This window comes from Balaenoptera musculus, chromosome 6, assembly GCF_009873245.2.
Source record: "Balaenoptera musculus isolate JJ_BM4_2016_0621 chromosome 6, mBalMus1.pri.v3, whole genome shotgun sequence".
NCBI classification, from domain to species: Eukaryota; Metazoa; Chordata; class Mammalia; order Artiodactyla; family Balaenopteridae; genus Balaenoptera; species Balaenoptera musculus.
Genome location: NC_045790.1, coordinates 8,936,066 through 8,962,871, shown reverse-complemented (window position 1 = coordinate 8,962,871; position 26,806 = coordinate 8,936,066). Strand labels below are relative to the sequence as shown.

At 42.5% G+C, this 26,806-nt stretch overlaps 1 protein-coding gene across 7 annotated transcripts in view; it reads left to right on the top strand.

Moving 5' to 3' along the window:
- MSRA (methionine sulfoxide reductase A) overlaps positions 1-26,806 on the top strand; it is a 386,587-nt gene that overhangs the window by 227,969 nt on the left and 131,812 nt on the right. For all 7 annotated transcript variants that reach the window (XR_005020264.1, XR_005020265.1, XM_036854962.1 and 4 more), the window contains exon 4: positions 22,453-22,557. Coding sequence is in view for 5 of the 7 variants with exons in the window: in XM_036854962.1 (XP_036710857.1) it covers positions 22,453-22,557 (105 nt within the window). In the remaining 2 variants the exon portion in view is untranslated. The remainder of the gene's footprint in view (positions 1-22,452; positions 22,558-26,806) is intronic.

The window sequence follows — 26,806 nt, the reverse complement described above, 5'->3', positions numbered from 1 at the left end:
AAAGGGGCACTGATCAAGAAGATGGCCATTATCGAGCTGGGAGCCAAACATCTGAAGCTTATAACCAAGCACAATGGCCAAGGCTTCTTATCCACGTTTCTAATTATATTTTTTCCTGCTTTTAGATAAAGGGACAAAGAAATCTGGGACTGACTTTTCAGGTTTTTCAGGCTGCTCTGAAGCATTCCTTTTTAAGGTAGAGGGATGTAGTTTTGTTTAATAGCAGTGCTGTGAACGGGGTGTGTTCTCCAAGACTGTCCTCTTGTGTACAATAGCATGTGGATGTCAGAGATGCATTAGGAGATAAAATAATTCATTTGTTCTTTCTAATGAATAGTAATAATTTATAATTTGTACTAATCAAAAACCTTTCATCCACAAAACCCAATAGGCTTTACAAACATTATCCTCTCACCAACCTCTGAAGTAAGTGTCTGGCAAGTACAATTATCCCTAATTTGCAGAAGGGCCAGGGTACAGAACATAGTGCAGAAATAGTTATTGATGTATCTTCAGCTTGAAATTTGTATTTTGAAAGTCACTTTGAACTTATTTTCATTAGTTATCTTGGTGGTCAAGGAATATAATTTATACTAACCTACGTAATGGATATCTACCAGGGTGAAAACTATAAAATCCATGTATCCAGATGTTTTCGATATTAACAAACTTAGAGAAGCGCATACTTTCCAGCCGCTTGGGGGATAGGTGTTCATTCTGTGTCCCATTGGTGTCTAGCCCAGTCATCTCCGCAGCCCAGTTGTGTCTTCGTGATGTGAGGCAGCCATGGTTGGCAGCACCTGAGGCTCCAGTTAGAATGAATACAGGAGAAATGTCTTATCCACTGCTTTTCTCGGATGATAATTAGTTAATTAGGAAAACTGGTTAAAGGGAGGGTGAATCATTTTTTTTAAAAAGGTTTACAGAAACCTAAAATGCTTTCTTAGCTAAACGTACCTTGTGCCAACCTTTAGATTCCGGATCCCTGTCTTCCTTTGGTGGCGGGTCCTCTCCCAGGAGTGCCTGCTTGTCTCTTTTCCCTAGTACAGTAGGGGTGGGGAAGAGTTCACACTCTGGGGCTAGACTCTTCAGTCTGTATTGCGAGTCTGCCTACTGCTGGTGTTGTGATCTTGGTCATGCCATTTAACCCCTGTGCCTAATTGTCCTCATCTTTAAAATGGGTATATTAATAGTACCTCCTTATTGGCTTGTCAGGAGGATTAAATAATATATGTAAACCGCTTAGAACCATGCCTCATACAGAGCAAGCTATAAGTGTCCGCCACTGTTATTATCAATGATTTCTGATTTTGCCTTCTTTAAAATCAAGTGAGAACTTAAAGACAAGTGTGAAGCAATCTGAGCACAGCATTTAACCGGATTTTAATGCTTTCCTTCCCAATCTTCTTTTTCTTTTTCTCTTTAATGATGGTAAAATAAATATAACATAAAATTCACCAACTTAATTATTTTTAAGTGTACAGTTCAGCAGTATTCATTCACATTGTTGTGCAACCATCACCACCATCCATCTTCAGGACTCTTTTCATCTTGCAAACCTGAAACTCTGTACCCATTGAACAGCAACTCTCCATTCCTCACTTCCCCCTGCCCCAAAAGCCACCCTTCACAATCTTATGTAGTAGTTGTGCCCACACCCAATTTGTTGTATTTTTTTTTGGCCGTGCCACACAGCTTGTGGGATCTTAGTTTCCCCGGCCAGGGATTGAACTTGGCCCCTCAGCAGTGAGAGCACGGAGCCCTAACCACTGGACCGCCAGGGAATTCCCATAATTTGTTGTATTTTTGAACAACTTCCTTTTATTGAGTTTCCTAAAGCATTCAACTTAATTCTTAACAGAAATGACTCTATTTTCTTCTATATGTGATAGTTAATGAAATTTTATAATTACAGTGTAAGGTACAATTGGTCTAAACAGGGTTGGGAACAAAGGCAGCTAACTTGGTAAGTGTGTCCCTAAACTGGTGGGAGCAGAAGGCCATGTGTGCCAGAGAGAGCGGGGGGTGTTCTGGTGCTCTGGGCATTGGCACCATGTTTGCCAGAAGGAATGGTGTGGATGAGTCAGTCTGGGCCATTTGATTGGTTTCCCTTCTCTGCACTATGGTGCTTGTCCGTTTTCATCATCTGAAAAACACTCCTCCTCAGCTCTGTGTATCTAAATTGCACCCAGTTTTCAATGTCCAGTTCAGCTGCACCTCCTCTGAGACCTCCCCTGTTCTCTTCCCTTCCAGACTCGGGAAGCTTACCTGTACTTCTCCAGTGGCACCTCGTACCTTCTATCTTGTGTTAGCGTTTGCAGCCGTCCCCCAGGAGCAGGCCCTGTATCACATGTCTGTGGATTTCTCACATCTTCATTTTGTGCTGTGCGTGTAGCCATGACTCAGGCTTGTGGTTATTGAGTTACTGCCTTACTGGGATGGGATGGAGAGAATGAGAAGAGGGAACTAAGTCCTGGAGCATTTTATGGTTAACACAGCCCGAGCACTGTGTGCGCGCGCGCGTGTGTGTGTGTGTGTGTGTGTGTGTGTGTGTGTGTGTGTGTGTGTGTGTAAAACCCTTCCAGTGTGCCTTTCTGGCTTGACTGTAACTACTTTGCAGGCGAGGAAGCTGAGACTCCGAGAAGTTATGTAATTCATTCAATTCAAATAGGCTGACTGCACTGGCATTGCCGTTGTCACAGTGTCTCAGTGCTTCATTGTTGAAACCATTTGGTTTGTTCCGTAAGGCACATTTCTGGGCACCTAAAGTAATTACTGGCTGTTGCCAAAGACCTGCTAATCAAGGCTAAAAGATTTCCAATATCAATCAAATTCCAGCCAAAGTTGGATGTATAGGCAGCTATCATTTCGTTGTTACTCTTAGCCCCATGTTTATGTGAAAGAACTTGAGGTTGTGGAGCCTTGGCTTAAACCTACTGTGCTTTGCCACCTACTGAGTGACCTTAATTCAGCAAATAATTTGACCTCATTGAGTCTCGGTTTTCTCATTTGTAAAATGGACATACGATACATGGAGTTACTCTGAAGACTTAATAGATACCTAATGCATATGAAAGTGTTTCCTGATCTATAAAAGTATTGCCATCATCATCCCACACTTACTGAGTAACAATTCATCTGAAGGTATAAAAAGCCCAGTGCAGAGTTTGTGTTAATGTGGAACAAGCTCCCTTAAGTCCCAAATTAGGACTCTAGTATTAGTTATTATAGGATCCCCTTTGGGACATATGCCCTTTTAATGTGATGTGCTTGGTATTAGTGTCCTGGACTGATCCATTTTTTTGCTCAAGGCCTTGATTCCCTTCATAGGTTAAAATAACTACAGGCAAAGGCATGTGGTCTAGATAAATGCTCCCCATTTTTGTTTTGGATTGCCTGGATGTCTGACAAGTATGAAGTTGCCTCTCAATGAGAGAGGCCTAGGGGTCAAGGGATGCAATTGTAGAGCTTAGTATTAAGAGCACTGGAGTCATGCTCTCCTCTGAGAAGTCTTCCCTGACTCTTCAAGGCTGGCCTTGGTGCTCCTCCCATGTGCTCCTGTGTACCTGAGCACACCCCACTCCTAGCAGTAACTGCTTTATCCTGTACATTCCATTTTACATGTTCCTCTGCCCTCCTGGCCTATGTGCTCCTCTGGCCAGGATCGGTCTTATTCATTATTGTATTAGCTGCACCCAAGAGAGCACCCAGAGCCCATGCTAGCTTCTCCACAAACACTTGTTGAGGGAATCCCATCTCTGGTGGTCCTATTTCAAGCCCCATCCAGAACTGGAAATGAGGCAGGAGATATGGTAAGTTGTGTTGCCATTTTGGTTATACTGATGTATTAACTGAATTAATCAGACCACTGTTTCGCAACCTTTCAAAAATTATAGCCACCCTAGGGAGCCTTTTTAGCCATTTCTTTCTTTTTTTTTTTTTTTGAACATCTTTATTGGAGTATAATTGCTTTACAATGGTGTGTTAGTTTCTGCTTTATAACAAAGTGAATCAGCTATACATATACATATATCCCCATATCTCCTCCCTCTTGCGTCTCCCTCCCACCCTCCCTATCCCACCCCTGTAGGTGATCACAAAGCACTGAGCTGATCTCCCTGTGCTATGCGGCTGCTTCCCACTAGCTATCTATTTTATATTTGGTAGTGTATATATGTCAGTGCTACTCTCTCACTTCATCCCACCTTCCCCTTCCCCCTCCCCCTCCCCGTGTCCTCAAGTCCATTCTCTACATCTGCGTCTTTATTCCTGTCCTGCCCCTAGGTTCTTCAGAACCATTTTTTTTTTCTTTTCAGATTCCATATGTATGTGTTAGCATATGGTATTTGTTTTTCTCTTCCTGACTTACTTCGCTCTGTATGACAGACTCTAGGTCCATCCACCTCACTACAGATAGTTCAATTTCATTTCTTTTTATGGCTGAGTAATATTCCATTGTATATATGTGCCACATCTTCTTTATCCATTCATCTAAGTGTCTTGATGGACACTTAGGTTGCTTCCATGTACTGGCTATTGGAAATAGTGCTACAATGAACATTGTGGTATGTGTCTCTTTTTGAATTATGGTTTTCTCAGAATATATGCCCAGTAGTGGGATTGCTGGGTCATATGGTAGTCTTTAGTTTTTTAAGTAACCTCCATACTGTTCTCCATAGTGGCTGTATCAATTTACATTCCCACCAACAGTGCAAGAGGGTTTCCTTTCCTCCACTCCCTCTCGAGCATTTACTGTTTGTAGATTTTTTGATGATGGCCATTCTGACTGGTGTGAGGTGATATCTCATTGTAGTTTTGATTTGCATTTCTCTAATGATTAGTGATGTTGAGCATCCTTTCATGTGTTTGTTGGCAATCTATATATCTTCTTTGGAGAAATGTCTATTTAGGTCTTCTGCCCATTTTTGGATTGGCTTGTTTGTTTTTTTGATATTGAGCTGCATGAGCTGCTTGCATATTTTGGAGATTAATCCTTTGTCATTTGCTTCATTTGCAAATATTTTCTCCCATTCTGAGGGTCGACTTTTCGTCTTGTTTATGGTTTCCTTTGCTGTGCAAAAGCTTTGAAGTTTCATTAGGTCCCATTTGTTTATTTTTGTTGTTATTTCCATTACTCTAGGAGGTGGATCAAAAAGGATCTTGCTGTGATTTATGTCATAGAGTGTTCTGCCTATGTGTTCCTCTAAGAGTTTGATAGTGTCTGGCCTTACATTTAGGTCCTTAATCATTTAAAGCTTGTGTTTCTGTATTTATTTTCATTTTGGATGATCTGTCCATTGGTGAAAGTGGGGTGTTAAAGTCTTCTACTATGATTGTGTTACTGTCGATATCCTCTGTTATGGCTGTCAGCATTTGCCTTATGTTTTGAGGTGCTCCTGTGTTGGGTGCATAAATATTTACAATTGTTATATCTTCTTCTTGGATTGATCCATTGCTCATTATGTAGTGTCATTCTTTATCTCTTGTAATAGTCTTTATTTTAAAGTCTATTTTGTCTGATATGAGAATTGCTACTCCAGCTTTCTTTTGATTTCCATTTGCATGGAATATCTTTTTCCATCCCCTCACTTTCAGTCTGTATGTGTCCCTAGGTCTGAAGTGGGTGTCTTGTAGACAGCATATATACGGGTCTTGTTTTTGTATCCATTCAGCCAGTCTATGTCTTTTGGTTGGAGCATTTAATCCATTTACATTTAAGGTAGCTTACTGATATGTGTGTTCCTATTACCATTTTCTTAATTGTTTTCAGTTTGTTACTGTAGGTCTTTTCCTTCTCTTGTGTTTCCTACCTAGAGAAGTTCCTTTAGCATTTATTGTAAAGCTGGTTTGGTGGTGCTGAATTCTCTTAGCTTTTGCTTGTCTGTAAAGGTTTTAATTTCTCTGTCGAATCTGAATGACATCCTTGCTGGGTAGAGTAATCTTGGTTTTAGGTTTTTCTCTTTCATCACTTTAAGTATGTCCTGCCACTCCCTTCTGGCTTGCAGAGTTTCTGCTGAAAGATCAGCTGTTAACCTTATGGGGATTCCCTTGTATGTTATTTGTTGTTTTTCCCTTGCTGCTTTTAATATGTTTTCTGTGTATTTAATTTTTGATAGTTTGATTAATATGTGTCTTGGCGTGTTTCTCCTTGGCTTTATCCTGTATGAGATTCTCTGTGCTTCCTGAACTTGATTGACCATTTCCTTTCCCATATTAGGGAAGTTTTCAACTGTAATCTCTTCAAATATTTTCTCAGTCCCTTTCTTTTTCTCTTCTTCTTCTGGGACCCCTATAATTCGAATGTTGTTGCGTTTAATGTTTTCCCAGAGGTCTCTGAGACTGTTCTCAATTCTTTTCATTCTTTTTTCTTTATTCTGCTCTGCAGTAGTTATTTCCTCTATTTTATCTTCCAGGTCACTTATCCGTTTTCTGCCTCAGTTATTCTGCTATTGATTACTTCTAGAGAATTTTTAATTTCATTTATTGTGTTGTTCATCATTGTTTGTTTGTTCTTTAGTTCTTCTAGGTCCTTGTTAAACGTTTCTTGTATTTTCTCTATTCTATTTCCACGATTTTTGATCATCTTTACTATCACTACTCTGAATTCTTTTTCAGGTAGACTGCCTATTTCCTCTTCATTTGTTTGGTCTGGTGGGTTTTTACCTTGCTCCTTCATCTGCTGTGTATTTCTCTGTCTTCTCGTTTTGCTTAACTTACTGTGTTTGGGGTCTCCTTTCTGCAGGCTGCAGGCTCGTAGTTCCTGTTGTTTTTGGTGTCTGCCCCCAGTGGGTAAGGTTGGTTCAGTGGGTTGTGTAGGCTTCCTGGTGGAGAGGACTGGTGCCTGTGTTCTGATGGATGAGGCTGGGTCTTGTCTTTCCGGTGGGCAGGACCGCACCTGGTGGGGTTTTTTGGGGTGTCTGTGAACTTATTATGATTTTCGGCAGCCTCTCTGCTAATGGGTGGGGCTGTGTTCCTGTCTTGCTAGTTATTCAGCCTAGGGTGTCCAGCACTGTAGCTTGCTGGTCGTTGAGTGGAACTGGATCTTAGCATTGAGATGGAGATCTCTGAGAGAGCTTTTGCTGTTTGATATTATATGGGATTGGGAGGTCTCTGGTGGACCAATGTCCTGAACTCGGGTCTCCCACCTCAGAGGCTCAGGCCTAACACCCGGCTGGAGCACCAAGACTCTGTCAGCCACCCGGCTCAGAAGAAAAGGGAGAAAAAAAAAGAAAGAAAAAATAAATAAATAAAATAAAATAAAGTTATTAAAATAAAAAATGTTAAAAATTATTAAAAATAAAAAAGTAATAAAAGAAAGAAAGCAAGAGCAACCAAACCAAAAAACAAATCCACAATGATAACAAGTGCTAAAAACTATACTAAAAAAAACAAAAATAGACAGACAGAACCCTAGGACAAATGGTAAAAGCAAGGCCATACAGACAAAATCACACAAAGAAGCATAAACATACACACTCACAAAAGGAGAAAAAGGAAAAAACTATATATATATAAACGGAAGAGAGCAACCAAATCAGTTAACAAATCTACCAATGATAATAAGCTCTAAATACTAAACTAAGATAAACATAAAACCAGAAAAAAATTAGATGCAGAAAGCAAACCCCAAGTCTACAGTTGATCCCAAAGTCCACCGCATCAATTTTGCGATGATTCATTGTCTATTCAGGTATTCCACAGATGCAGGGTACATCACGTTGATTGTGGAGATTTAATCCGCTGCTCCTGAGTCTGCTGGGAGAGATTTCCCTTTCGCTTCTTTGTTTTCACAGCTCCCAGGGTTCAACTTTGGATTTGGCCCTGCTTCTGCCTGTAGTTCACCTGAGGGCATCTGTTCCCCACCCAGACAGGATGGGGTTCAAGAAGCAGCTGATTAGGGGGCTCTGGCTCACTCAGGCCGCGGGGAGGGAGGGGTACGGAATGCGGGGCGAGCCTGTGGTGGCAGAGGCTGGCGTGACGTTGCAACAGCCTGAGGCGCATCGTGTGTTCTCCCTGGGACGTTGTCCCTGGATCACAGGACCCTGGTAGTGGCGGGCTGCACAGGCTCCTGGAGGGGAGGTGTGGGTAGTGACCTGTGCTTGCACACAGGTGAAGGCCTTTCTTCTAAGGTGAAGAACAAGATGAGGAGACCCACTCTTTTTTTTTTTTTAGTGTCTCAAAAATCAGTAAAACTTTATTCGCTTCCATTCTTTCGCCATTAACAGAAAACTGGAGAAAGCAAAAGTGTTACGTGTTTACAAAGATAAATGGCCTCTTTACCCAGAGTAGATCAAAACCTCAAACGACAACAGGGAAGATAAAAGCACCCTCCCCCACATCCCCTGAGCTGACCCATGTCATCTTAGACAAAGCCTTCAGTCCACTGGCCAGGGACCCTGTATGTGGCCAATTCAAGATGAGAGCCAAGAAATCAGACCAATCCGTTCCCGTGATATAAAGCCGAACAGAAGCTACACCAAAGGTCAAGTGCCTGTACTTCTTACAGGACACAGGAACCAGGCGGCTACTTATAAAAAAAACAAGATTCATTTCAGGCACAACTTTTTTATTATTTTTTGTTTGTTTTGTTTTGTTTTGAAAACAGTAAAAGAAACTGGGTCCTAGAAGCTGCAGTGATCTAAGCAGCAGCAAGTTTGTGCATTCATCCTTTTGTTTTTTCTTTAAATACGTTTAAATTATCACACTGCTGGCACACCTCATTTGCATGAAATTCTGCACCATATATACTAATTGTGGTAAAGTTACACCCCCTATCCTCGGAGGAGACCCACTCTTGCCACTTTTATTCAAAATTGTATTGGAAGTCCGAACCAGAGCAATCAGACAAGAAAAACAAATAAAAGGAATCCAAGTTAGAAAGGAAGAAGTAAACTGTCACTATTTGTAAATGACATGCTCTTATATATAGAAAATCCTAAAGACTCCCTCAAAAAACTGATAGAACTGATAAATGAATTCAGTCAAATTGCAAGATAAAAAAATCAATACAGAAAAAGTGTTGCATTTCTATACACTAATAACAAACTATCAGAAACAGAAATAAAGAAAACAATCCCACTTACCATTGCATCAAAAAGAATAAAATACCTAGAAACAAATTTAACCAAGGAAGTGAAAGACTTGTATGTTGAAAACTATAAGATATTAATGAAAGAAATTCAAGAAGACACATAAAATAGATAAATGGGAAGATATTTCATGCCTGTGGATTGGAAGAAACAAAATTGTTTAACTGTCCATACTGCCCAAAGCAATCTGCAGATTCAGTGCAATCCCTATCAAAATTCCAATGGCATTTTTCAAAGAAATAGAACAAATCATCCTAAAATTTGTATGGAAGCACAAAAAAAAAAAAAACACCTTGAATACCCACAGCAATCTTGAGAAAGAAGGGAAAAGCTGGAGGCATTATGATTTCTGATTTCAAACTGTATTACAAAGCTATAGCCATTAAAACAGTATGGTATTGGGCTTCCCTGGTGGCACAGTGGTTGAGAGTCTGCCTGCCAATGCAGGGGACATGGGTTCGAGCCCTGGTCTGGGAAGATCCCACATGCCGCGGAGCAACTAGGCCCGTGAGCCACAATTGCTGAGCCTGCGCGTCTGGAGCCTGTGCTCCGCAACAAGAGAGGCCGCGACAGTGAGAGGCCCGCGCACCGCGATCAAGAGTGGCCCCTGCTCGCCGCAACTAGAGAAAGCCCACGCACAGAAACGAAGACCCAACACAGCCATAAATAAATTAATTAATTAATTAATTAAAAAAAACAAAAAAAAACCAGTATGGTATTGACATAAAAACATACACATAGATCAATTGACCAGAACAGAGAGCTCAGAAATAAACCCACACATATATGGTCAATTAATTTATGACAGTGGAGCCAAGAATGTACAGTGGGGAAAGGATGGTCTATTCAATAAATGGTGTTGGGGAAACTGTACAGCCACAAGCAAAAGAATGAACCTGGACCACTGTCTTATACCATACCCATAAATAAACTCAAAATGGATTGAAGACTTGAACATAACATCTGAAATCATAAAAGTCCTGGAAGTAAACATAGGGGAAAAGCTTCTTGACATCAATTTTGGAAAAGATTTTTTGAATCTGATACCAAAATCAAAAGCAACAAAAGAAAAAAATAAATAAGTGGGAATCCACCATACTCAAAAGCCTCTGCACAACAAAGGAAACCATCAACAAAATAAAAAGTCAACCTACTGAATGGGAGAAAATATTTACAAACCATGTATCTGATAAGTGGCTAATATCCAAAACATATTAAAAAACTCTTACAACTCAATGGCATGAAAACAAACAATGTGATTAAAAAATGCTCAGAAGATTTGAATAGACATTTTTCCAAAGAAGACATACAGATGGCCAACAGGTACATGAAAAGATGCTTAATATCCTTAATCATCAGGAAAATACACATCAAAACCACAGTGAGATACTACCTCACACCTGTTAGAATGACTATTATCAAAAAGATAAGAAATACAAGTGTTGGCGAGGATGTGGGAAAAGGGAATCCTTGTGCACTGTTCGTGTGAATGTAAATTGTGCAGCCACTATGAAAAACAGTATGAAGTTTCCTCAAAAAATTAAAAATAGACCTACCATATGATCCAGCGATTCCACTCCTGGCTATTTATCTGAAGAAAATGAAAACAGGAGTTGAAAAAGATACATGACCCTCCTATTTGTTGCAACATTATTTACAATAGATATAGGAACAACCTAAGTGTCCACTGATGGATGAGTGGATAAAGAAAATGTGGTAGGCATATACAATAGAATATTATTCAGCCATTAAAAAGAATATAATCTTGCCATTTGCGACAACATAGGTGGACCGTGAGGGCATTATACTAAGTGAAATAAGTCAGAGAAAGACAAATACCATATGATATCCCTTATATGTGGAATCTAAAACAAAAGCAAAAACAAAACAAAACAACATCAAAAAAAACACCAACAAACAAAATAAGCTCATAGATACAGAGAACAGAATGGTAGTGGCTGCCAGAGGTGGAGGTGGGGTGTGAGAGAAGTGGGTGAAGGGGGTCAATGGTAAACAGAAAAGAAAGAATATTAAAATTTATATACATTTCTAAAACCTTCTAGTGACCACTTATGAATCAGTAGTTTTAACTGATATTTTATAATAGTGATACCAAATGCAGACAGACATGAGGTAATATTTAAAGCAATTGCAGGAAAAATCATGTGTTTGAACATATTTGACAATGTATTGAAAGGATTTTAATGTTTATTTATTCTTAAAGAGAAAGTTATACAGATCTAGTGTTTGGTGAGAAAGAGAGGGAGAGCAGGAGAGCGGGCGCCGAGGGAAAGCAGTACATTCAAGCAGGTAGAGTTATCAGTTTCAATATAAATATCAAAGTGTATGTCTCATGCACTTTCCTCTGAGGAAAAAAAAGCAACTGTAATGTGGTGTGTGTGCAAAATGAATAGGCAATTATTATCTTTGGGTGACTTAAAGTAGCTCTTCTGGAAATTCTGCATAAGCAGTGGGAGTTAGCAATGTTGAGCTTCGTATAGGGGTGCCTTTTCTCATCCATGTTATTATGAGTTGAGTGTTGTTTTAGAATATGGAAAAATTACCTGACTTGATTTTAAAAATGCCTTCTGTTGTCATGATTTCAGGGGTTCTCTAGCTGTCTTTTCACTCTGATTTGGAACACTTTTAGAAAGCCTTGGCAGCTTACCCAAAGAAACCTATCTTTTCTTGGAGAGCAGTCCATATTGTTCTGTTTGTATTAACCCAGATCCTGAATGTTTGAAAGCTTCTGGCTTTGCATAGTGAAGTTCTGTTATGACGGCATATCCTTAGTAGTGTTACCCAATGCAAGTTTGTATGCCTGACACACAGTGAGGCCAAAAAAACTGGAATGTCGAAGTTTGGAGCAGAGGTAGATTTATTGCAGGGCCGTGCAAGGAGAATGGGGGCTTGTGCCCCCAAAACCCTGAATTCCCTGAAGGGTTTCAGCAAAGCATTTTTAAACGCAAGGTGTGTGTGGGGGCGTGTGGCTGGTTGTTGCAGACTTCTTCCTGTGGAATCCTTTGTTCTTGCAGCCGTCCACATGGGTCAGGTCATGATGTTCCTGTAAATTTCCAACAAGACACATGTTATTCTCTGTTCTGCCACTTTCAATCTCTATGTGAATGGAAAAGTGTTACACCTTTAAAGGTCAGACCCTTGAGAATGGGCTATCCTGTATATTTCAGGCTATAGGCAACATTCTCAATTTGTAGCAAAAGCAATAGAATACAAAGGTTAAAGTAAAAGAACCAGTTCTAACATGGAGTCAGATTTGTTCTTCTCTATTACAATAGTATATGGATATGGAAAGACTAGTTGTGATATCATAGAGTTGATTACTACCACTCAGTTCCTTTATGTCTGTTATTTAGGGCTTTCAACCATACTCCAAGATTGATGGGACAGGTGTTAGTTCCCTCATTTTACAGGTGAGGAACTTGTGACTAGGAAAGGTTAACTGGCTGTCTGGCAGATTATGCCCTCAAGTTCAGGTCTTCTGACTTCGGAGTCAAGGCCCAGTTAACTACCCCACAATATCCTACACCTTCAGCCTTCTCAAGAGTCATTGTGGAGAAGTGAGTAGACCCCAAAAGGTACAGCCTGGACCTGTGAGTAGGAAGAGGTAGATTTGACTCAATAAAGACAGGACATTCCAACAACCGCATGGACTACTTCATGAAATCCTGTACAACCTATCACTTGAAATGGTCATTTGGATGTTGCAATGGGGTAAAACACAATATAGCATTTAGCTAGGTGACCTTTTGTGTCCCTTAAAATTCTGAGACTTTGTTAAAACAAAATCTACTGTCTGGTTTCCTCTCCCTTGTTATAGCCACGTATATCAAATGCCCAGTTTCACGATTCCCTTTCCTAGCTTTCCATCAGAAGTACCTGTCAAGCTTTGTGAGGATACATATGACCAGGCCTGACCCCAGACCTCCTGTATCAGAATTCCAGCGTGGGGCGGAGTAGGAGGTGTGAGAGTATTTTTCCAAAAGTTGCACAAGTGATTCTAAGATGTAGGGTTGTGAACCACTCTTCTTGTGTAGCCCACTAATTACAAGGTACAAGCAGGCCTCATTTTGGATTTTTTGGTATAATTTGTCAGCATCAAGGAGTCATAGCTTCTCAGTGTGCAATACCGTTTTTAATAGTAATCAGGCCATTTAATAACACTGTGTTTGTTCTCTCAGCTGCGAGGATACCATGGTCTCCACTTGGCAGGTTAGTTTTGCTGATATCTCATTATGCCTGCCTGTCTCATGGTGGGGTGGGAGTTGGTGCTGGTCTAGGAAATAGACATTGATCAACCCAACCACATAGGTCCTTTCATGTTCTGGAAAAAACAGTTCAAAGGGTGTGAGGGCCAGCCTCAATGACCAGCAGGTTGGATAGAGAAACTAGTGAGCCGCTCACTCCTAGACTAGTTACCTACTAGTTAGCTTTGTAGTAGTAAGAAACGTCCAGTAGCATGAAGAATTAATGGTTGTAGGGTATTGTTTTCCTGAGGAATTTTCTTGATAAAGTACTTCACCGTGTTTACAGCACTCCTCTGAGAGAATAATCACTGAAGGATAAGACACCCCCCCCCCACCGTGTCTCCCCATGGTGGACCAGAAAAAAATTACAGTTGCTCTAACAGTATTTTTTTCTACTTTTCAATCAATAGGATGCTTTTTAAAGCTTACGTTTTCTCTTTGGACACTTTAAGTGACGATGAGACAAAAGAAAAAAAAAAGCCAAGATAAAATGACAGTATAGACACTCCTCAAATCCTATAATGAACTCCACAGGGCATCCAATTTTGATGTATTAGGATTTTTTTTTATAATGAGTACATTGTTGGAAATCACATTTTCTATCTGCAGGAGCTGGAGATGAAACTGAGCTGACATCTTACCTCTTTGTAGTTAATTAGCAAGAGGAAAGTAGTGGTTTGAATCTTGTATGGGAAAGGGTGGTACTAGTCATCCACCTTTCCCCTTCAAATACCTGGATCTTTTTCTGTGCTTTTTGATTTGGTTTAACAGTTTGGTCTTGTTGGCTGGAAAAGATGAGGGAAATTGAAGAACAGTTATTATTTAATGAAAAAATAACTATAGCTCACTTCTCCCCTCCATCTTGACTGTAGGATAAATAAAATAGAGCAGGTCTTTTTCCTCCAAAGAGCAGTTCTTTACCTGTACTCACACCGTAAGCAGTACTGGCGCTGCAAGAGTCTTTTGTTGTCACTGTATTAACATTTGCCACCTTCGAATCCCTAGCACTTAGCACAAGTGCTGGAACTTAGTAAGCATTCAGGAAATATTTATGAATTAATGAGTAAATAAAACATCGTGTTGACCCATATAGTAAGGTGTTCAAATTGCATCAATTGTGTCTAATCCCTTTCTCCAGGTAGTAGCTACGTCTGTTCGAAGATGTATGCTGAGGTTTACATAGAACTCAACGGTTAGGGACAGAGGCAGAGCAGGGCATAGAGGTATGTCTCCATTTAGGGCACTGGTCCTCTGTCAGGTGGGCACGTCTGGGGCTGGCACGGACGCTCATCCAGATGAAGGCTAAGTAAGTGGCAGAAACACTTAGCACAAGACTCCTCTGATCTGAATGTGTTTATTAATGTCACATCATGTGCCTGGTCCTGGGGGATGACAGAGAAGAGCCACTTTCCTGGTTCCTCCTCTCAAGGAGCCCGCTTTGTACGTGGGAAGGCTAAGCAAGCACTTGAAAACGGCCAGCACCCAAGTGTTACACTGTGTGTGGCTGATCCCAAGTGCAGTTAAGAGTCCAGGGGGCTGGGTCAGTGGTGCTTGGTGGAGAAAGATCAGTTTTTTGAGTCCCCTCTGTGTGCTAATGGCTGGGCCCTCTCGGCTACATCCATCATCTCTCTTCATCACAGCGACCCGGTGAGGGACCTCAGGGGACCTGACTCAGTCGAGGAGCCTGAATCTGAGCGCAGTAGATCTGCCGGCATCCCGCCTGCGGTGCTTTCCCCCGTGCATCATGCCTCTTCTCAAGGTCCCGTCCTCAGGCAGGGCTTCCTGGAGGAAGCAGCACCTACGGGGACCTTGAGAGTAGGAGAGGGCTTGGGTTGCAGGTGGCTGGAGGGAGGGCACTGCAGGCTGTATGTGGGCGGGGCAAGAGGGGCTGGGGGCTGATGTGGGGCTGTGGAGTGTCTGGGTCAGGGAGATGGCGTGGGGAGATGAGGTTGGCATACCCCAGCTGTGGAGAGAGGAACTCCGGAGGGCAGAGGACAACTGTGGGCAGCAGGGACGGGGGTGCGGTGCGCTCTGGCCAAGCCCAGTGCGGAAGCCCCGGTCCCGTGCCCCCCAGCCTGGGTGGAGCCCGGCCGTCTGGCTCTCGATGGGCAACCTGTTGACTGGGAGGTGTGGCCCAGGGCTGGGCCTTGACCTAGAGAGGGGCGGGCAGGCCTCGAGGCCTCTCACTGCCCTGCGGAGACAGCAGAAGCCCGGCTCACGGCAGAGGGGCACCCATTTGGTGCAGCTTCTGCCCGGGGACCGGGTGCTGTCTCCACGGCCTCCCGCCCTCCGCCCCCGCCGTTGCAGCAGCAAGGGCCCCAGCCCCGGCAGGTGTGCACGGTCTCCGTCTCTCTCTGCTTTTGTCTTCTGCGTCCCCACCAAGCCCCCTCCCAGAAGGCAGGCTTCCGCCGCCCTGGCTTCCGCTCTTCCTCACACGCTGGGACCACGCAGGTCTCGGCTGCTCGGCTGGGTGGCACTGGGTACCCCCCCAGACGAGCCCACCCCCAGGAGCCCCTCGTGGGCTCAAGCTGCCCTTGGTGCAGGCGGCCCTGCTCCTTCTCCTTCTGGAAATCTCCTGGCCTCGGATTTGCCCACCCCGTTGGGGAGGAGCCACCACTTCTATGGAGAGTTTGGAGTGTAGCTCTCACTTCCGGTCTCGCTGGCTCCGCTCAGCGCGCTCGCTGTGGGATGCTGACCGCCCACCACTGCTGCCCACCAACCTGCAGTCGCTTGGCTCTGACCAGAGGGAGGTGGCCTCCCGGTGTCCCAGCCCAGGGCGCAGTGGAGGCTTCTGTTCATCTCAGTTCGGCAGCTCTGTGCTGTCTCCTGGCTACACCGACTCGGAGGGACAGAGGTTCTCGTAGGAAGGACAGTGTCGACAGCCACAGGGTGGTAGGACACAGCTTCTCCAGGGAGGCAAGATCCCAGCCTCAGCTTCTCCTGGAGCCCTGCTTCTGGAGGTTTCTTTTTACCCAAATTAAGCACCCTCTCATTAAACCCCTGTCCTTTTATTTCTGATTCTAAAGTGGGGACTCACGCTTGAAAAACAGTGTTTCTCCACCACCCTACACTTCATCGAAAGAGTGACAATCTGGGTCCTTTATGGTGCGGACGAAGGCCGGACCACAGTCCCCATTGGGGCCGGAAGGCGCCGGCTGGGAATGCACCTCAGCACCCGAGTCAGTGGCTGTAGACACTCGACTGATATTTCTATCAGTCGAATGGATAAATAAAATCAGAATTATCCACTTACAGAGATATGTGTTTTCTCCTGCAGTTTAGTCCTTATGGGGAGGGGTCCATGCTAAGGAAACATAAAAGGGTGACAACAATAGAAGCGTCACATTTGTGTATAGAGAGCTGGCATTTTCCCCAGAACTTTCCCACATATGACCTCGTTTAATCTTTGTGACTCTTCTGTCACAGAGGTTATTTTTTATTCCTATCTGAAATAGTAGGAGACCCTGGATCACAGTCGAAAAAAGTGTTAAACTACGTGTTAGAACTATGGCTTAAGTTACGTCTAGTGATGTTAATTCTCATCTTTTCCCACTCCATCACAGCTGAGTAGAGTATAATTCTAATAATTCAGCATATATTAAGACATAGAGACTTAGACTCCTGTGTGCCAGGCACGGTTCTGACTCCCCACTTTGCAGAAGAGGAAACCGAGGCATCAAGTGGTAAAGTAGATAAAGGGCCTTTGATAGTGGGTGTGGGCCCCCTAGGTAAGGCATGGCTCATAGCCAAGGAGCTGTGATTTGAACCAGCGTTTTCCTCCCTCCCTGGCCCTGCCCAGGTCACGCAGCTGCCAAGTAGCAGAGCCAGAGCACAGCCCAGGCAGCCTGGCACGACTATGTGCTTCTCACCAGAGCACAACAGTGCCCCCTGCTCTCGTCCCCCTGCCTTCCTGTCTCACCAGCTCCTGGCCTCTTTTCCGGTCTCATCTCCTGGGTAGGCCACCTCCCTAGTTTCTCTTCTCCTCCCCAGCCCACCGGTAGTAGAAACTAATCATGCTGACCTGGAAGAGTTGAAGATCGCATTTTCCCCATGGGATGGATGGAACGCTGTCACACAGGACTTAAAGAATTGGCTGATTTGTCTTGGGGTTCTCTTTAAAAACACCTGGTTCTGTGGATGACTTGGCTTCCACAAAGCTCTAGCTGACTCTAGATGTGTGATTTTTCTGCCCCCAGAACACTGCCATGTGTGTCTTCTGGGATGTTTTGCCTTGTAAGGAATGACTGACCATAGCCTACCCCTCTGTGTTCCTTCACCTCCCTCTGGGGTCATGAGATAAAGTGACACGGGGGAAATGCTCAGAGAAGACATTCATCCTTTGTGGTTTTCCTTTCAGGGTATTTTTGAATGACAGTGTTAAAGCACCTATAACACTGCTGTGAACTGTTAACAAGCACATTTGCACATCACATCTATCATGCTATTTGCACGACGTTATGTGAAGAAACAGCTCAAAGTATTTTTAAGATATAGCCTTTTATCTTTGGAAGCACCAGAAACTATTTGCAGATTGGTCTTGGGAATCAAATTAGCCTAACACATGGGTGAGTTCCTGGAGGTGCGGGCATCTCTGTAAGTGGTTCCTGGCCCCTTAATCCTTCTGATCATTTGCACTGTGTATTTTTATACAGGCTCTTGTACTTTGGAGAAATAAAATAAAGAAACTTAAAGGTGAGTTTGACAAAGGCTTCTCCACACTGTTTGTCAATGCAGATGGATCCTGAATTTTAATGGTAGTAGTTTCTTTTAAACAACCAAACCTCTTTAAACCTCTCCACAAATAATGTCAGTGCGCAGATTATGTCTAAAAGTGTTTGCTGGTGAGTGGAAATCTTTCTTGACCCCATACTGCAACCATGAAAGAAGAGCCTAATCCTGGAAAATAGTCTTGACAGCCTGGATGTCAGTTACCTCCACAGCTGTGTTTTCTCATCTGGGCCAGTGCCTGTGTGACATTTTGCTGTCACTTGATGACTTCGGGTGTCTACATTCAGGAGCCCAGCTTGGGGTCATAGAACGAGCCAGACCTTGCACCTCCAGTTGAAACCTGGTCGGCTGCCGCTTAGCGGCTGTGGGATGTTATGTGAAAAAACTTGTGGAGAGGCCTTGGTTTCCTCACCTGTAAAATGGGGATGGCATCCCTGTTGTAAAATTGTTGTGAGCAACATCTGTGTGCCCATGTTCATAGCAGCTTTATTCACAATAGCCAAAAGGTGGAAGCAGCCCAAGTGTCCATTGACAGATAAATGGATAAACCAAATGGGGCACATGCAAACAATGGAATGTTATTCAGCCTTAAAAAAGAAGGAAATTCTGACACGTGCTTCAACGTGGGTGAATCTTGAGGACATTCTGCTGATGAAATAAGCCAGTCACAACAGGACAAATACAATATGATTCCACTGACATGAGGTACCTAGAGGAGTCAAATTCACAGAGACAGAAGTAGGATGGCAGTCACCTGGGGCTGGGGGAAGGTAAAATTGGGGAGTTAGTGTTTAGTGGATATGAAGTTTCAATTTTGCAAGATTAAAAAAAGTTCTGGAGATGGATGATGGTGATGCTAGCACAGTGATGTGACTGTACTTAATGCCACTGAATTGTACACTTAAAAATAGTTAAGCTGGTAAGTTTTATGTTGTGTGTATTTTACCTCAGTACAGAAAAATTGGGGAAAAAAATTATGAGCATTGAAGAACACCCAGTAGGTAAAGTGCCTGCCATATTATCAGTGTTCAGTAACTAGCAGCAGCTTTTACTAGGGTTTGCGATTGTAACTAATGGTTGTGTGATATCTCATCATGCGGCTGCACCATAATTTGTTTCTTTTTTGTTTGCCTTTTGGATTTCTTATAGTACTCCACCACTGTAGCAATGATGGAATGAATTTTCGTATTTGTGTATGTCTTTTCTATTATTTGGGGTTTATATCTTTGAGGTTGATTTCCTGGGTCACTTAATCAAGGTGAATTAATCTTAGTCTTTGGGGCTCTTGCTTCTTGTGCCCATGGGGTTTCAGAAGGGTGCTGTCGTTTTCAGTGTCACCACCCAAGTAAGGGCGCCAGCCTCACGGTGTCCTCATCAGCACTGGGCACAATTTTAAGCAGTTTTACAAAATGAAGTGAGTAAGAGATGGTGTTTTAATGTTTAATATACATTTGTTTGCTTTTATTTGATCACTGAAAATGTTGAGAACTTTTCATGCCTCGATCTATATTTATTTTTTCCAATGTGTATTGCCTGTTTACATCTTTTGCCTATATTTCTAGTGTGGTTTCAATGCTTTTCTTATCAAATTTTTTTTATCATGTTTGTGACACATTGTTGCCATTTTTAATATTCAGACAGTCTTACTAGTTATGTAGTTAAATCATTCATTTAAACATTTCAAAACACAGAATTATAAACTTTTAAAGTAGACCAAAAATGGTTTTGCAATAACATGGTTATTATACTTAATGAATCTTCTTCCCATAATTCCCTTATCATTCTTTTCATACCTATTAGCATAAAATCTGTTTAGATGTTAACTTACATGACTATAGTATTTGAATTAAAATTATGTAGGCTGACCAATTAAGAATAAAATATTAATAACCCAATATAAAGAAGACATAACAAAAATTAGAGAAAATAAAAAATTAAAATTATTAATAAGCATGATATTTTTTACCTCACTAATAATTAAATTCATTAAAAATAAAATGATAGGATACTATCTTCCATCTAAAAATTTGGTAGGGATTAACAACATTGTGATGGTGACTGAGGCTGACCCTCAGATATGCTGCCAGTGGGGAGAGAAAATTGGGTCAACTTTAATGAATAGCAGTTTAGCACAAGGTATCAAGTATCTTTAAAATGTTCATAAACATTGATTTAGAAAATTCCCTTATATAACTAAGGCTAGAGGCAGCCTCAAAATGTAGAAAAAATATTTACATTCATAGATAAAAATAGGATTCAATACAAATGCCCAATGACAGGGAATGATTGAATAAGTAATAGTACGGCCATCTTTGGAGTGTTATATAGTCATTATAAATGGTATTTCCTAAAAATTTCAGTGATATGGGAAAACACTCAGGATATGCTAGTAAGTGGAAAAAACAGGATGCAGTGATTACAATAAAACAAATTGTGTGTCACGGTGCGAGTTTGTGTGTGTATGTATCTCGTACATATCTAGAAAGAAGTGCGTAAAAAGTATTGATAGTACTTATGTGGTAAGAGTATCGGTGATTTTTCTTTTCTTTTCTATATTTCTGCACATTTTTTAAGCTTCGTATTGTTTGCAAATCATCGTTTCTACAATCAGAAATTTTAACTGCTAAGGAAGACTAAAGATAATAAGTAGATCGCTCTCCTTTTGTGGATTCATGTTCCCTTTGCTCTCTTCGCTTTGATATATTGGACAGAACCCTGGACAAGAAGTCAGAAGGTGTTTTTTCAGGTTATGGTCCAGAAATTTGCTAGCTCTATGACCTTGGGAAAATCTAACTTATATGTACCTGTTTGCCAGTTTGTAAAATGGGGATTTCTACCTTCCCTGCGTGTACAATTGGAGGGTTGTAAGAATTAAGGTGAGATTACCAACATAGGGGAAAACACTTTTGCAAACCAAGATGCAAGTTCAAAGGATTCCCCAGACCACTGGGAGGTCTGATAATTTGTTAGAAGGACCCACGCAAGTTGAGAGCTGTTGTCCTCACAGTTATAGCTGATTACAGGAAAAGGATACAGATCAAAATCAGCTAAAGGAAGCGTCACATAGGCGGAGTCTGGAAGGGTTCCAGTGCAAAGCCTCTGTGTCATCTCCCATGCAGTCAGGATATGTTACCCTCCTGGCCTCCATGTGTGACGATATGCAGAGTATTGCCAACCAGGAAGCTCTCCCAAGCTTTGGTGTCCAGAATTTTTAATTGGGGCTTCATTACATAGGTATGATTGATTGATTGCCCACATGGTTGAACTCAGGCTCTCGGTCAACCGATACTGTGTTACCCAAAGCCTCCACCCTCAGTCACATGGCTGGTCTTTCCGACATGGCAGCCTCTACCCTAGGACTGTTGGCAGCCCTACCCTGAGATTCAGTGTGGCTAGCCCCACCCTAAGAGCATAGGCGTGGCCTCTCTAAATTAGGACACTCCTATCAGGTATGACCTAGATTACCTACCAGAGCCAAGGCAGAGGCCAGCTACCTGTTTGGGCAAGGCTAAATTCTTTACTACAAACAAGGTGACTGAAAGAGATGGAAAACAAATTTAAACATAGAGGTGATGTTAGTATGGAGGGGTCTATTATTTACCGTGTTCTAACACCGTAAAATAAGAGAGGGCATGAATTCCACAGGTACAAGTGGTACTGCAAGTACCCGCTTCCCTGATCCTTAGAACCTGGGGGACCACCTTTGAGAAGGGAGTGTACTAACAGCGGGGGCCGCAGAGAGGCTTTTGCTACAGTAGTTGTTTACCACAGAGACGAGTTAGGCTGAGAAAACACTTAACCGTCCTGCTGGGTGTATGAACCTGACCCTCGCCTCAGTGTTAACAGCACAGCAAATATGTCTCTCTGTTAACGAATTTATCTAATGTGAACGAGTTATAAGCCTGTTTTTTTCTTGGGTTTCTCTATCTGGCACCATCTCCCTCTGTAGTGCAGCTGAGCTTACTACGCACAGAGAAGGGGGGGGTTGATAAAAATAAATTGGCTCGTTCCCCTTTGCAGAGTTTCAAATCTCTAGCACCATGTCAGGTTGGATCCATAAGGCTTTGTAAGAGTGAGATTAGAAAAATGAAAACCCGAGTTTATTTTCTCATGGAATTAAAAAAAAATTAGAGCACAATGAAGAGAAATCATCATCCTCAGGAAACTTGCTCGAGGACAACCGTGTGCTTTTATGGAAAAAGAACCAGCGACAGAGGCTTAGGATGAAAGCATTAAAGTACAATTGTGCTCCCAGCCTGCCTTCAGAGGGAAGAATTTCAGCCTTTGTCTAGTGGTTTTTTGGAAACAAATAACTTGTCATAAATTGATGTTGTCAGTAAATTTGGGTTGTACGTTCTGTTTCTTTCAAGGCAAAACTGGCCACGCAGAAGTAGTCCGAGTGGTATACCAGCCAGAACGCATCAGCTTTGAGGAGCTGCTCAAGGTCTTCTGGGAGAATCATGACCCGACCCAAGGTAGATGAGTGAGCCAGTATTTAATTATCTTACTAATTACAGCTGAGATAATTAGTGTTTGAGCTGCATGGAAGAGATGAACCTTGAAATCACACAGGAGCTCAAGAATATGATTGCAGACATTTATTGACGGAGAAGGGGAGGGGCTGGTGAGAAAGAGGGCGAGAGAATAAAGGCACAGCCACTGTCTGCGCCCCTCCCCCCTTTACAGCTGTCAGGGGTGGGAAAATTCCCACAGAGAAAGACACCAGACAATAGAGATTCGTTCACCTTTGATTATTGCATTATTCCTCCTTAATGCAGTCTTTTGTCTACGAAATTAAAGTGTCTTTCTAGCAGCTCCAAAGTTTTCCTGATTTATGGTTCCTTTATTTCCCTGAATTTATTTAGCCTTTCTCATCTTTTGACATTATCAGCCTTTTTTTTTTTTCTTTTAAATGTCTGTGGGTGATTTAAAAAAAAAGAGAGAACATAAAGGTAAAATGCAGTATTCAGTGGTTCTACAATGCTTGGGTTATTTAAATATTTCATTTGTCTTCTTTGGAATTTATTATATGGAGATATTAATATATTTGGGCTGTAAACAATGGTGGTCAGGAATTTTATTTGAATGCACACACAAGCAAAAATCTCATGTTGGCAAATATCATTGTAATATTCAATAATGGAGTAATTTCCAGATTTCATCTTAACAGCCTTACAAGCAGTGCTTTGCCAGTGTGATGATCTGATATTATGAGGCTTATGAACTGAAAAGTCCTGTATATTCGATGTGATTTTCATTTAGCAATCGGTCTATTTAACGGAAATATTTTCCCTTTGGTGTCAGATTTTGGGGGAGTGGGTACTCCATGTTGGCTATTTCCTGATGAATGGATGTGTTTTCCCAAATGTGCATTGTGCTTAGGGGTGGGACCTTACCAAGACCCCAGCAGCATAGGTTGGTGAGTCCTGAGTTCTGGTTCCACCTAACGCCAGGGTGGTTTGCCAGAGGGCAAAGGTCAGAGCTAAGGCAAGAACAGCAGAATGATCGACGAGCCAGGGTCAGGCAGGTCCAGGATCCAGGTACATCCAGCAGGGTGGGTAAAGGCCGGGAAGGAGGCCAGGAGCAGGCTCTCCATGACAGTGAAGTCTGGTTGACATGGGGGGATGAGTCCCTGGTGGGGGAGCAGTGAGGTATGGGGCAGGGGAGGTAGAGGACTGATAGGGCAAGAGTACTATCATCAGAAGGTTCTGATGCCACCCCCGTTTGGACTACTGGACTGTCACATCACATGAGAACGGCAAGCCTAATGGCTTAGACACGCGTGGCTCAAAGGGAAACTGGTGAGCATCATAAATAAGGGTAGTGACGGCCAGGAACTCACGCCGGGAAGCCTTTGGTCCAGATGGAGCAGCCATGCAGCCTCTTGGCTCTCAAAGCCGAGGGTCAGGCCGGATGCTGAGGGCTCCAACGTTCTACGTGGAGACACCTATCAGGAGCCCAGGCAAGCCTGAAGTCATGGAGGAGACAGGCTCCCCGCAGGCCCACAAGGCTGGGTATGTGGCCTTGGCCTGGCCACCCGTAATGCCATGTCCCGATACAACCACCTTATGCTTGGCCCCTGCAAAATTTCAAAGAGGGGGAAGTCTGTCATCCACTTCTCTCTCCTTACTTCTCTTAATGTCTTACCCATTTTATCACATCCTTACTGGCACAGCTCAGTTATTAGGTCACTAGTTCTGGCCCCTGAATCTCAGGGGAATTCCCTCTTCAAAAGAACTTTAGGGAGAACCTCTTGTTCTCCCCATCCCATGGGTCAGATTTGTCTCAACTTTGCCTGAGTCCTCTTTGAAATTCTTGGTTTACTGTCTGTATTAATTTGCTAAGGCTGCCATCATAAGGTATCACAGACTGGGTGGCTTAAACAACAGAAATTCATTTTCTCAGAGTCCTGGAGGCTGGGAGTCTGCGTTGAAGGCACTGGCAGGGTTGGTTTCATCTTGGCTTGTCGATGGCTGTCTTTTCCTCATGCAGTCTTCCCTCTGTGTGTGTCTGTGTCCTGATCTCCTCTTTGTATAAGAACACCAGTCAAACTGGATTAGGGCCCACCCAGATTACTTCATTTAATCTTAATCTTTAAAGGCCCTATCTCCAAACGAAGTTACACTCTGAAGTATTGGAGGTTAGGGCTTCAACATGTGAAGTGTGGGGAGAGGTGGGACACCCTTTAGCCCATAACATTGTCCAATAATGTAATAGGTTGATGTGGTGTTCTTCCAGAGGTATTCTTTTTTCCTAACAGGGTGTTCATAGGCTCATAGACTGGAAGAGACTTTAGAGGTCATCTGGTTCAACTCCAGTTTCAATTCAATGAGTCAGAAGATGAAGTTGGTAATGATGGAATGATGGGGGTTACAGACAATGGGACTGGAATGTCGAGTGACCTATTTTTTACACTCATATTTTGGACAAATTATACATGTAGGAGGAGAGTTTTTCTACCCTTGTGTATATTTGTTTCTGCTTAGAATAGTGCTTCATGTAATATATACAGTCACACATATTAAATCACAAGATTTCTGATCTTCCCGCATTATTATTAGAATTACTTTTTTAGATAGTTCAGTGTAATGGGCCATGGTAACAATCTTTTTCTGCCTTGTACGGTTTCCTAGGACCCTTCTGGAAATAGGGCCAATGGAGTGATCATATGATCCAGGCCTGATCAATCAGTATCTTTTCCTATTGTCAACAATGTTTGATCCAAAGAACAGGCATGTGACCCAAGCAGAACCAGCTAGAGTCCTTCCCTGGGACTGTCGTATGTTCTCAGTTTGTTGCGGCTGCCGGGGTGGGTGCTCTGTATGGGGAATGACGTGCCCACCAGAGAAGCGAGGGAGGAAGATGAGCAGAGACGCTGAGAGATGAGAGATGCGAGGAGAAAACCCTCAGGAGGCTCTGAGGCCCTGGGACTCCTCATTCCTGCAGCTCCTCCTGCAATTCTGAGAGCTCGCCTGTGAGCTCTTCAAGCTAGGACAGCTACTAGGTATTCCCTTCCTTTTTTTAACTTGAGCTAGTTTGTTGGCTTTCTATTACTTCCAACAACAACAAAAACCCTAACTAATCCACTTACTCAATTTAAACAATGAGCATTATGCTCGATCATTATATTCAGTAACTGTTAGTTAACCATGTTCATCTGGCTCCATAAATCAGAGGTCTAGAGCCATTTGAATGGTTTTATCATTGACTCAGACACCGAGGGGCGGACACTAGAAATTGTTTCTTCAAGACCTGTTGGTGGTTTGATTGGAGGTTTCTTGGTAATTCAGAATTAGGATTTAGGATTTGGGACATATGGCCTGAGAACATATCAGATGCCTTTTCAATATTTCTGAAGTATTCTGAAAGGCAAGCATTCATTAATGACATTTATCTTGTGTCTGCTCTTTTTGCCAGGTATTCTGCTAAGTGGTGCTAGATCACTAAGTGGTCTGGAATAAGCAGCAGTATCCAACATTTTGTTTAACACACAGGGAAGATACATTTCTATAGGAAGAAAATAGTTAAATCCCAATAAACTGAGATCAAATGAGCATTCACTTAAATGTGTATAAGATCACAGACCAAAATGTTAACCTGAAATAATTAAAACAAGTATTGGTTAACGCTGGGAGATTAAAAGCAAAAATGTAAGTTCATAAGAAGTCTGGTATCAATGGATTTAATATTTCCAGGGAACTCTGAAGGTCTAAAACGTGTAATCATGTAATTTTTCTGAGGTAAGAATTTGAAGTCCACTTGCTAAAGGATGGGCATGCAGCAGGAGATAGCTGAGCTGCAGGTGAACTTGGCCATCTGAACACAACTTCTTAATTCTCTACCTGAACTCACATGGTGACTCTTATCACATTTCACAGTGAAAAGTGGCCCAGAAAAGAAAAGCACCCAGTAGAGCAGGTGGGGGAAGTAGAGGCGTGTAAGACTGATTACTCTTACTCAGAAAATGGACGTTTGTAAGGACAGAAGCATGTTGGCTTTGGTGGAGACTCTGGTCTGTGAAGCAATAGTCCATTGTAGGTTCTTTTCAGAAACAAGAGTAAGTGATTCCTCCACCTGCGTGAAGAATGCTCTTACCTGTACCAGAATTACTTATCAACAAACAGACAAAACTTAAGTAAAAGTTGAGATGGCATTGATCTTTGATGTGATGATAGGCCCGCCCCAGACACACACGATTCTCAACAGCAATAGGCCTCAAGAGAA